This window comes from Odontesthes bonariensis, chromosome 3 (assembly GCF_027942865.1).
Source record: "Odontesthes bonariensis isolate fOdoBon6 chromosome 3, fOdoBon6.hap1, whole genome shotgun sequence".
Classification (NCBI taxonomy): domain Eukaryota; kingdom Metazoa; phylum Chordata; class Actinopteri; order Atheriniformes; family Atherinopsidae; genus Odontesthes; species Odontesthes bonariensis.
Window position 1 is genome coordinate 25713813 of NC_134508.1, and position 13154 is coordinate 25726966.

The 13154-nt window shown below is 38.8% G+C and overlaps 1 protein-coding gene across 1 annotated transcript; it reads right to left on the reverse strand.

Annotated features, from left to right (window-relative positions):
- Window positions 1–6910: 6910 nt before the first annotated feature.
- Window positions 6911–10508, reverse strand: LOC142377858 (tumor necrosis factor receptor superfamily member 16). Its single transcript, XM_075462184.1, has 7 exons — window positions 10416–10508; window positions 10124–10240; window positions 9775–9903; window positions 9618–9684; window positions 9244–9491; window positions 9043–9153; window positions 6911–8536 (listed from the first exon to the last, which is right to left on the reverse strand). Exons 1-7 carry the CDS (start codon window positions 10495–10497, stop codon window positions 8454–8456), a joined length of 837 nt encoding a protein of 278 aa, XP_075318299.1. The 5' UTR covers window positions 10498–10508; the 3' UTR covers window positions 6911–8453.
- Between the last annotated feature and the right edge of the window lie 2646 nt (window positions 10509–13154).

Sequence of the window (13154 nt, forward strand, 5' to 3'; positions counted from 1 at the left end):
CTTTTGCTGGCTGGTCAGCTTCCTCAGGTTGCTTTCTTTTTTTCTGTCTCACTTTTTCTCTTTTCACAATTAAATCAATTTTTAGATATACTTACACATGATGTTCTCTCAGCCATGATTTTTAATGTCTTGGACACGTTTTGTCGATGCCAGGTCCCTTTTCTAGATAACCATCAAAAACAATGATTCATGAAAATACGGAGATGGCAGCCATATCGTCTTTGATACCTAACCATAACCAAGTACTTTGTGATGCCTAATCATTATAACCATGTAAATGTTGATACTTAACCCTAACTATCTTGGTTTTATATACATAACCTGAACCAAGTAGTTTGCTATATGTAAGACAGAGAAAGAAAAAGCTGAGTGAGTGCAAAAGGAAATAGCAACAGAATGTAACAAAACAACATCTAATTGTAAAGTTAGTGAAAAGCAACAGCATCTGAATGCAAACTGGACATTTTAATGTAAAGTGACTTAAAGATACTAGTGGTCAGGATGGAATGCAATCTCAACTCTACCTCTTAGCAGTAGCTTGTGTAGCACCATCCTCCAAACACAGCCGAACTGTGGATTTGTGGCTTATTAAATGCGACACAATAATCAAAATGTGACAATTTCATGAAATTCCGTGTGACACTGTGTTACTTTATGCAGTTATCTTCATGTTCAGAAACATGAATAAAAGTGGAAATCATATTTGTGCAAACAAATCAAAAGTTTAACTTTATGTAACTATTATATATTTCCACCATGGGCTGAGCTAGTAGCTAAGAACCGAACTCTCGCTTTATTACAATCAACTGTGATGCACAGCTGCAATTATTTATAGCACCCATATTCACATAATAGTGTATTATAAATACTGTTTATTATGGTTAGATCATGGAAATAGATGCATCAAAAAAAAAGAAAAAGAAAAAAATACTATAATTAGCAATAATTTTGTGATTATTTTCTGTTGAAAAAGACAAATATTTGCTGGTTCCAGCTAAGAGGATGCTTTGTATTTCTGTGATTGAAAGTTTAGGTTGATACAGTACAGTAGCGTCAAGTGAAACCTGTGACGGTTTTCAGTTTAACATTCTCTGACATCAACTACTCAACACATGTATCAATTACAAATTAATTAACAGACTCTTGTATTGCATAGCCTTGCTGTTGATGTTACATGTTGATGTAATTTCCAGTGCAACGTGACTCAAGAATTCTAACTTTAATGTTCGCTCTGACTCATTTTAAAGCTCTCATGTGTGAGCGTCATTGATTATAGTCAGGTTCACTGTGTACAAAAATGTACTTTTGTGGGAATTATTTGGGGATTTGTTGACCTATATATTTTTGGAATCTGCAGACCTTGGGGATTCCAAAAACCAATATTGCCACTTGAACTGACACCCCAAGGGGTGGGAAAGAAAATTGTGGCACCTCCAAGAACTGAAAAAGGAAATTGTTACTCTAATCCCCCTTAAAGCTGCCGTCGGCAGGTTTTCAAAATTCTGAGTCTAAAGTCGGAAAATTCGAACTGATACAACTCTCAGGTCCCTCCCCCTCTGTGGACGAGGTTGTGCACGTGAGTTCACACCAGTGTGCGCGCACACAAGCTGGGGGCAGACTCACGCTCAGCATGGAAGACGTGGTTGGTGACTGTTCTGCTCAGATAATAGATAAATAATAAACCTAACGTGATTGGTTAAAAACAGCCGGGAGCGCTCGATTTTTGCAAGCAGGATTACAGGCTTTAGAGGGAGCTACAGAATTCGGGAATTTTTCCTAAACAGCCTATTTAATATTCTACTTCCAGAATCCCATGACAGTTCAAGCTAATATGACTAAAAAAAAGTTGCCGACGGCAGCTTTAATGACCCCATGTCAGAAGTCTGGGAACAAAATATTTAAAAAATTTCAGCATATGATTATATAAACAATGACAAAGGTAAATTAAAACTATAATCTGTACATAAATGTGATATATATTTATTTCACCATAGGCTGGTAACAGTCGGGACTCAATTTAAAATTCTTTATAAGGGGGCTGAGGGGCTAACCCAGTGTAAAGCCTAGGACGGGTCTGTTGTCTCTCAGCGATGAGTCCAATCATATCGGATTGGAGATACTGGAAGTTCATACAGAGACATGCATGTATGGATGTGTGCACAAAGAGTTCTCTTGTCTGCCGTGTGGTGGCAGGGCCATACACACCAGCCTCAATCCATGCATCATCTATCCCAGAATTTTCAATGCATGTACCTAGTGCCCGCAGTGCTACCATCACAGTGTGTAGCTCACCCAGCCTGGGAAGAACTGTTCTTTTCAAATCATCCCTTGAGTCCAACAGCTGCACTACCTTTCGTATAAGGCCATGTCGAAGGTTATCACAGTTGGGTGTTCTTCACCAACAACCAAACTCCTCAACTGGGCAACTTCTGGCAGTAGCGGTAGAGCACCAACATGGGTCACAGATTGGCTGGATGACACAAGTGACTTGAATCCAGCCCAACCAGGGATTTTGCTTTGCTCTCCATTTTCTCCAGACAGGGCAGATGCAATGATCCAGCCTTTGGTGGTCATTTTATAAGATTTGACAACTCCTGTAGTGTTGACCTCAAATCTTTGTGCTCTCTGGACCACTCTGCGTTTGGGTTTGCTACAAGGCTTGATGGGTGTGTGGTACGGGGAAACTGATAGATTCTTTGCCTCTTCAAGTTCCAGACTGGGTGCAATGACCTCCCTTTGAACATTGGCCTTCTGATATACTGCAGTGATTGTCCCATGTGTGGTTCCTTTTCCATCCACTGTATCCTCGGCAAAGTCAGTGTTGTCGACAGCAAAGAACACAAAGCTTCCTTTTTTAAGGAAGTGAGGTACATACAGACCATTGAAGCGCTTTGAGTTCTCCACAACACCATTGGCTATAGCCGTTTCCAGAAGCAGTGTCCGATTGTATGGCACACAGTAGCTCTGTAAGTGAAGGAGGTCCAACAGCTTCTTGTTCCTGGTTTAATGATGGATGGTAAGTGCCAACCCGAGGACCTGCGGATTTTCTCTGGCATGCTGTATCCGAACCTGTCTGTCATCTCCCTCGGTTGGTGTCGCACATGCCTTTTGTTTTGAAAGCATACATGATGTTTTGGCTTATTGTAAGGGCTGATTGTTGCATTGTCCTACTCCTGGTCTCTGTTTGCAACTCAACTTCAGGTCCTACCAATATCCACTGTATAAGGCTGTACAACTCTACTGGAACATCTTCTACCTTGCTCAATATGTTCATGTCTGATTGTTCCTTCTTATTAGCCAGGGAATTCCCATGCTGCTTTGCGCGCGATTTCATTCACACTGCAAAGGCAGCCTGGAAACCACCGCCCTTATTTTTGCCAGAGTTAGGGAACCAATCACAGAACGGGGGGGGGCAGCAAGGCGATGACGACGTCTATGCGCGACACCGAAGCTTGTGGAGTGTTAATCCAACATGGCAGCGGACACAACATTACCGTTCGATGCAGCCTTAGAAAGTGTTTTAAGTAGCTTAGAATGCAAGTTTACTTTTAAAAAGAGAAATGTTTGGCGTTGAAAGATTTCATTGCCTTCTTCCTCGTCGAATTTCTGTCGCTCTACATACGTCATCTGGTATAAGTGATACAATTGGCTATGAATCGCGCGCAAAGCAGCATGGGAAGAACCAGACGCCATTTGATAGACATTCGTAGCGCCCAATAAACGGCTCTAGGCATTCATAAACCACGCCTCAAATAGTTCCCAGACCACCATCTCATCGAGATGTGGACGCGTCAGCCAGGCTACCTTCTTATTGAAATTCACAATACTTCTGCGTATTATCTGAGCTGACTTGTGTAACATCTTCATGTCATCCATTTCACTTGCATGGTCCTGTGTCATAGTCATGTGGACAATACTCTCCTCACAGGCTTCTGGGTAGTAAAGAATGGATGGTCTTTTCCTGTTTGGTCTCACACACTTCACCCTTGGTAAATTGTGACAAATCTGATCCCATAGCCATTTCCTTGTCAGTTTTGGTTTGTGCTTCTGTGCCTCCTCACTGCCATCAAGCATAGAAATGTAGGTTCTTTCTACATCATCCATGGGGAGAAATGCTTTGTCTTGAGTTTTAATGTCAACCATATTGATCAACTCAATCAAACATGACATCTGCATGGGCAGGTCTTCTGTTGTGTATTTGGCTTCATCGTGGGTATGGTTTCTGAGGACATGAAACACATGGTTTCTCCAGCACTGCCTATGATATCTCACATCTATTGCATAGGCATCACTTGGTGATATTGCAGTGCTTAATCTTGTCATCTACACTGGATCTTGGGAAATATCAACAGCCTGTCTGAGTGCCTCTCCTGTATTCTCAGTTCTTAGTTTAAAGAGTGGTTGACTATTATCTGTTTGACAGAAGAAGCACAGGTCGTTGAGTAGTGGGTTTGTTGCAGATCTTGTGAAGGGCATTGAGGGTCCTCATTCACTGGCTTCCATTTCTGTACTGGATCTTTTACAGCCACGTTTTATTCCAGTGGACATTGTATGTTCAAAGCGGTCTCTGGATCGTTGCAGCTTTGTTTGGTGGGTAGCATTAGAGTAGCAGCCTCTATGCCATGTGACTTTCCTTTCTGCTAGGCTTTCTTTAGGGCTACTAGCAACTGTCAAAATTAGCTAGCTGTCTTAATAATCTGAATAAAATACTATAATTAAATCCACTATTGTATTTTATATCAAAATATCAAAAATATCAAAAAATGGTTAACTTACAGGAGCGTGGTATTCTTGCATTCACCACAGGCAGAGGAATGGAAAGAGGTCCTCAGGGATACCGCAGACCATGTTTTTTCCTGATTTAATGGGCTTCATGAATTGCTTGAATTTTGATATAAATTTCACTTTTCTATGTGGGACATGTTTTGTCCCAACTCTCAAGAATCAGTGATGTGTGTTACTTGAGGGGGCAGTAAGAAGAGTAGCGATTTTCTTTCCCACCCCTTGGGGGTGCCATAGCACGATTCTAAGCATAATTTTGAAGTCACCATTGGATTCCTTGACCAAGAAAACATACGATTGGCATGATAAATTGAGTTTTTAGGTTGTTTATAGGCCAAGGTAGCTGAAATTCTGTATTTTATGGCGCCCGTTTTGAAATTCCAAAATGGCCGCCATACAGGTGTCTGTTCAAGTGGCAACATTGGTTTTTGGAATCCCCAAGGTCTGCAGATTTCAAAAATGTATAGGTCAACAAATCCCACAAAAATTCCCACAGAAGTACATTTTTGTATACAGTGAACCTGACTATTAGTTTGAAAGTAAAGCCTGAGAATTGTTGTGGTTTTCATTTTTATTTTTATGTGTTCAGTTTAATCTTGTAGTTATTCTCAGATTTACAGCACAATGCATGGTAATACCAATATTTCAATATTACCCCCTGCTGAAGTAACATCCATTTAAACACCATGATGTGTGGCTGTGTCACCAAAGAAATCAAAGACATTATGTGTTGCTCAGTCACACAAACCCGACCACATATTTGCATGTTTGAAACCTTCTTCAGGATGTGATGTTTAAGTAAACCTGTGTGCAGGCAGCTCTCAACCGTAGTCAGGGGAGTGTCATTTTGTAGCCACAAATGACACTCTTGAAACTGGATTTCCCATTATATATACGTAACGCCACCACCGTTTCTGTAAATGTTGTGGCAAGTGCAGGTGGAAAGAAGGTTCTCACATTTAGGTAGTGTGGTGTTCAGTGGTACTGTTCAGACAAATCGATAAAAAAAAAACTTTAAAAGCTACAGCATACAACTGCCTTGAATGTTTTTGTGTTACTGTCAAAGAGATGAGTCTAAGTGTGTTTGTATGTTTTGAGGGGCTACTGTATGTTTTTTTTTTTAAATGTGATAATGACTCCTGTTTTCAGCTGTGTAAAACTGAAGGAATTAATATCAGCGTAAGTCTGCACCAGAAAAAAATTGAGACTGACAGAAAAATCTTTCCGTGTTAAGTAAACAAGATATAGCTAAAACTGATCATGTAAATTAGTTAACAACTGAAAGCCATGGTTACAATATGTACTCAATACTAAGATTTGATCAAAATGGATGGCCAGGTTGACTGTTATGATAAAATGAAATGAATTTGTTTTACAGCATGGATTGATTAAGAGTTCAGATAAGTAAAATTACAGAATATTCTGGAAGTCATGGAAGAATAGTCAAAATACACAATCTAATGTGAAGAGCTATGTGCATCAAGCTCAAACTTAACAGCATAAAATTGATCTAAATGACCTCAACATTGACTGCTCAAATGTATGAACTATTCATTGTAACAACTTAAAAATCCCATCATGACAAAAATATTCAGAACATGAAGTCACTATATGCTCTGCTACAGAAGCACCTTATAAACATGTATCAACGTAAACTGTATGTGTCCTTCCTGCACTAATCAACAGGAAAGGAGCATTCATTTCCCATACCCACTTTAAGTTTGAGGCAGGTCTCAATGCTCAATTCTGATTTTTAGCTGAGATCTGATTTATTTGACAAATATAGGTCGCATATGGGCAAAAAAAAAGTCAGATTTGGGACACTTTTTCCTGCTGTGTGACATAGCCATAGAATTCATTTAGATCTGCTAATCAACCTAAAATGCATTTTATTGGACTGTGGGAGGACCCGGGAAGAGCTCATGCATGCATGTAAACCCCACACAGAATTGGCCCGGCTTAGAATCATGTTCACCTTCTTGTGACAGCTCAAATCACCACATCATACAGCATACAGACACCATGAAACGAGAATGTAATGTTAAAGTGAGGACAGAGCCATATAAAGTGTTTCAAAAACTTTATTTAAAAAAAAAAAAAAAGAAAAGAGAGACAAAAACAACACCGGTTGCAAATATCCCCGCAAAAAAACTGCATACATTTGTAAAAAACACACAAATAAATGAAAAAATAAAATCATCAGCATTATTTTTGAGTAAGTCCCTGTACATTGAGCTTGTTTCAACAAAAGTCAGTCAGGGTTTGCTACGCATGCACTAGACCACACACCAACTTCCTGGATCACTGACATTTACTGACAGTACACTCAGGGGTTCTTTGCACAGTGACTTATCTCTGTAAGAACTGTTCATCCTTTTGTTGTGGCACTTAGAATTACATTTAAGAGGATAGCATTGTTCATATACTTGTCCATCAATATTAGGCATTTACTTAGATACTTATAGAATAGTTTCTTAAAAGCAAACATAAGTGGCTTTTAAATGTAAAATGAATGACCAAGATTATAACTTTTAACAGAGTATTGTTGTTTTCATTAGATTTTTTTTTTTAACACATCATTAACACTGTTCTGAAGAAAAAACACATTTTAAGGCGGGAATTAATGAACTTCATATTTTTCCAGATACAGATACAACAACTGCTCAAGAGTCAGACAGTTACACATGAAGCTGTCTAGTGTGTGTCTGTTTTTTTTTTTAAATATGAAATGTAAATTAATAAAAGTGACGTGAAGGGCCACGCTTTCATAACTCCTCTGACTGTCCTGATCTGAGAGACATCTACAGCGAGGCAAAAACAACATCAAAGTCTCCCCATTTATAACATCGATCTTTCCATAGGCCAGAACAAGAAAACATGAGAGGAGGCATCTCTCAATGGGAAAAAACAAGGCACATTTAGCTCCACGCGGGAACTCCCCCAACCCCACATACCACAGAAAGCATGTTTTTAATCTTGTTCTTTACTGAATAGATCTGTTACCAATGGAAAAGGGTGAGCAAACAAAAACACCCAAGACAGAAATAGAGTGATAGACAGCCTGAAAAAAAATCAAATGTTTTTTTTACTATGGCATTTCAGCAGCTGGATCTGTGGTAACGTGGCTACAGTACTGTTCATACTGTATATTTCTCAGACTTGTTCCAGGCCCCATTAGAGCATGTTACTTTCTATAATATAAGAAGGTTTACAAAACCTGCAAACACACATGTATATGAACATCTGAGTTGAGCAGTAATGGCATGATCTCTCAGGTCATCGTAAGAAAATAAAATCTGCGAATTCAAAATGTAATAAATACAGATACATATTCTTTATAAAAATCAAAACTATATCAATGTTATTACAGAATGCATAGTAGTATAAGAAGTTAAGGATAAATGTCACCACTTAAATGATCTACCTATTTTCAAAAATTGAAGTATGATTCATGCAATTCTTATGATAATTGGCTCTATATTGTTTTACAACAGAACAAAGAAAGGTCAAATATTGACCACTGCAGGTTGAGAATACACACGATACAGATAGTTTTAGTCTAACATGAAACTAACAGTATACGGAATATCTGAGAGATCAGTTTTAAATTATTCAAATGATAATCTTCTGATCTGAAAATTCACAGCATTAGACGACACCTAAACTCCACCTCAAGGCTCCGGATTTAGCTTTAGAGTGGACTCATTGCTGTCACCACTTTCCTCAACTGGGCGCCCGCACGACAGATTGTTTGCTGTGAACAAAAAACGAAGCATAGTTGATCAAATTAACATTTAGAAAACATTGTGTATCCACCATTGATATTAACAATAGTCCTTCTGTCAGTGTGAAGCAAGTTGGAGAATTTTGGAGAGGGCTCAGTGCTGAGACGGCTGAAGCACCGATTTTAAAACACTATGTGAATCATTATTAAAGAAAACAAATGTGTATTTCCAACAATATTAGAAACAAAATTCTGCAATACAATACCATCTTTCTTTTGAACATGTTTACTGTGTAAATTAATGCCTCTTTCACACCTGCTAAGGCTGCCAAACTACTGCTAGCTTTTGGTCAGCTTAGCTTAGAATAAAGATTTGAAACAGTTCTGTCCAAAGTTAAATGACTTGCTACATCTTGGCAAGGCGCAGTCCTAGTTTTTCATATGCAGACACGAGAGTTACATAAATCCTGACTCTAAGCGACCAAGAGTTTTCACTAAAACATCATTACCATCCCTTAAGTACTTAATTACTTTACTTGCAACATGTTGTGTTGATGTTTTCTGCCAACAAGGAGAGAAATACAGCTTGTAGATCACAGCAGTCAGCACAAGCAGCACAGCAATTCCAAAAATGAGAGGGGCCAAGCCTGGTAAAACGAGACAAGCCGGGAACTGATTACATGATATTACTTTTTAATCTGATGTTGCATCATAAGAGAAGAAGGTGAGTGTTTTACCAAAGTGGTTTCCAGTTATTGAATGAGGAGGGGGCCGCACTTTCTCCGTCACAGAGGTCTTTCCGAAAAGATTTGTGGTGGTAGAGTGTGTCGTCTGTGTTTCAGCCCCCTCGTGTGGAGGGTGGGTTTCTGCGAGAGCAATGCTTTTGTTTGAAGTGGAGACTGTTGGAGGATAGCTCCTCACCGCCTCATTACAGGTGGCATCAGTGGTTGAGGTTCCAGGAATTTTCACTTCCGTCTCTTTGCAGCTAGAATAAAATACAAAGATAAATCAATGGCTTGTATCTATAGATATAACTGAGACTGCAATGTTTTATATAAAGCAAGTATATATAAAGAATAAAGAATATTGAAACATAAAACAGTGCTCATACTCTTTCCATTTTTTACAGGCGGTGCCAACACTTGGGCTGAAATATCCTTCATAACATTTTGAACACACTGGTCAGGAGAAAGAAACATTTGTTAAAGAAAACAAGTTGATTGAGACATGGAAAGTGCTGGAACCTTGTTGTGATGTTGCTTTAATACCTCCTTGTCTTAGTTCAAATCCTTTGTCACATTTGCAAATGATAGAATCTGCCATGTAGGGAACAAATCCTTCATGGCACTGGCATTTTGCGTCTGTCACTTTGGTACACTTTTCTATTGCGAAACTTCCTGATTTGACAACAACAACAAAAAGATATCTTTGGTTGGCAGAGTTTAGATCTGAAAGCCATTCAATTAATCTGGAAACAATAAAAGAGAATAAAGAGTTCTTCTATTTTTGTGTTCGACACAATGCTACACTTAAATTATTTTCTATAGAAATGGCAAGTTTATCAGTTATTGTTTAAAATACAGTTTGAAGCCATCTTCTCAAAGCTTTAGCTCTTACCCTCATTACATGATGTGCACCCTCTACACTGCTGAGAGGCGTTTTCTGTTGGCTGGAAATATCCATCACCACAGGGTTCACATTTTTCGCGTCCATGAACAAGTTTTACTTTGTGACCTTTACAGATTCAACAGTGTCAAAAGAAACAACATACTTTAATAACATTAACACACAGTACTCAAAGCACACCAGAAATAACACGACAAAGACAAAAAACAAAAACAGAACTCGACGGCTTAACACAGAATCAAGAAGAACAGGTAGAGGATAACACAAGAAAATCAAACTTTACCTTTGCTGCAACTCAGTGCATCCAAATCAACAACAAGTTCATTAAATGCTAAAATAAGTATGAACTGACTGTACAGAACCATGCTTAACTCTACTCTAGTAAGTTCTACTCAAGGTTTCCTGTTTGCGGTACAGCAGAGAGTCTGAGACAGAAACTCATCAATGGAGATAGACTCCACTTGGTTTAGTTCGTTTTCCATGACAATGCATTACCTACTGAAAGTGGGTGGGTTCATCCCCTTACGTCACTTGCATGAGAAACATATGTCATATATTCTAAGTGTTCAAATTGATACAATAATACACTAATCATAGAGTATGGAGGCTTTAGTTGGGGTGGTGAGTGAAGGTGTTTAATCCTGTACGGTGGCAGCTGATAGGAGATGGTGGAGGATCTTCCTCACAGGCTTCAGGCTGAGGAAGCTCTTCAGGGTTTCTGCTAAATTGTGTCCCCAATTGCTCCTGCTGTAAATTTGCCTTTATCTTGTCCCCAAGTAAACAGATGATTGATGTAGCTAGAAAAATTAGTCTAGACGGAGAGTTTTTTTTCCCCAAACTGTTCAGCCAAATTCCAGTTTCCAGAATTTTTTTAAAAAGCTTGCGTTATCGTTTAAGGTAATTCAGGCAAAGACAAAGGTAGAGAACAGGTAAGTGGGTTTATTTACAATGAATCGGGGATGATGAAAAACACATTGATACTTGGCTCCTGGACATAGAACAAAAGAATTCCATCTAAAACAGTATTAAAGGTGAGGGTTTCATCTTCCAGGAAAAAGTCATCCAAACAGAGTTACCGACCAGTACAGTGGCAGGTAAGCTGACTTGACTTGGGGGGCGACCGTGGCTCAGTGGTTAAAGTGGGTCGTTCAATTCCCACTCTCACCGCTCAAAGATTGACATCAGTGATATCAGTCCACCGAGGTGAGCAAGGCAAGTACCAGCGTATCAGTTTGGCTTAAAAACCACCACTTTCTGCACATGAATGTTAGAATGAAAGGTGAACTCATTGAGCAAAATGACTTTAATTTTAGCTAAACTCGACGGTGATTTAGCCTAAATAGGTAAATCATCTACTCATTGAGAAGAAATGGCTAGTTTCTGGATGCTGTGCTGCTCCCAAAATAATATCGAACCACAAACATTTCTGTCCTGCAGCAGAGAGCAGCACAGGAGAAACTGCAGTGAAAGAGTTTGGCAGAATTAATTCTATGTGAAAGTCGTTTGTCTTCTTTTGTCTTGTTCTGTTTTGTGTTTTGTCTCTGTGTTGATGTGTTCTCTGAATGGTTTGAAATTTTTCCACAGCAAAATAAGATGGTGTTAATGCATTTCTAATAAAAGCTTTACACCAGGTTGGTGAGTATTTTTGGTATTGTCCTGAACCATTGTTCATATCAACTGGCCAGTTGTTTTGTTTTTGGGTCCATATGAAATCTTGATTGGTTGACCAATGAACACGAGGACTGTACCTGTTAAAGGGGAAGTTAGTTTTTTTTTTTTTTAAACCTGGACCTTATTTCTGGCATAAAATGCGTTCATCTACTCAAGGACAAACAGTTTGGTGAAAGTCGGCGTCCTTTGAACGCTATTTAGATCACTCGAGATCCGCGTATATTCCTATAACGGGAGTGAACAGGGCATAGACAGTACAGCCTTTAAATAAAGCATTATCTGTCTTTATTTCACCAATACTTTAAGACGAATGAATGAATGAATGAATGAATGAATGTACTATTGCACTGTTTGTACAGAGCTACTGTTGTTGTTATTGGGGCCTATCAGGGGGCTTATTGGGGGCTTTCTACACACTTTTCTAGTGGGATGACGTGGGACGCCGCACAGCTTATTTAGTACATGCTCTGTGACAGTCAGCTATCTTCACACGGAGTTTGCTACGGCTATTTTTGTGCAACATGGCAGAATATTTATCAGATTTGGACGACAACTTTGAGTACGATGGACAATCTTTCACACGAGAGCCCTTTGATCTTGTCTGCTGTACTGCATGTTGAACAAAAGCTATCAAACAAGGCCCATTTATGACAACACAGAAACGTGAGTCCGTCATCTCCACAATGAGTTGATACGGGCTTTCTGTATATTCTGTATAATATATTTGTTTTTTTTTATTTTTATGGCTTGACTTGAAGTTATTGCCAACTTTTTTTGCACGGTGCCAATCATTACAGCAACATCAACACTCCTAAAATAATCATTTTGCAACTGTGTATAAATCAGATTATGTTTTTGGAAACAGAATCTTATCTTCTAAACCAACATTCAGTTGCAAAAGTATTCTTTGTTGTATTTAGCACATTTTTTTTTTTTTGCTCCTCTCTCAGGAAAAGGTAGACTGTGGTTTTGCTTTCGGAAACTGTGTCGCTTTGTGATGGTTTGCCCGTAAGAACATTGTGTTGTACGTATGCATATGGAGAGCAGGTGGAAAAAACCACATTCATGCTAAATTTGCAAGATAAAGCACACAAGCACGCCTCTTGAAAACGGATGTTGAAAAAACCCCATTCAAAATTTATCAGGCTGTCATTCAGATACATCATGAAATAGAGAAAAGCATCAAAATCTCTGAGATACAATGTTATCATTAATCCGTTTAACATAGTTGTGAAAAAGAAGAATGGCATATTAGTGAAAAAGTACACTTTTAACCCTCGTTTCCACAGATAACTGAATAAAGGGATTGCTCCCTGACTGCGTTACCATAAATTCTAAATGAGAATATTTT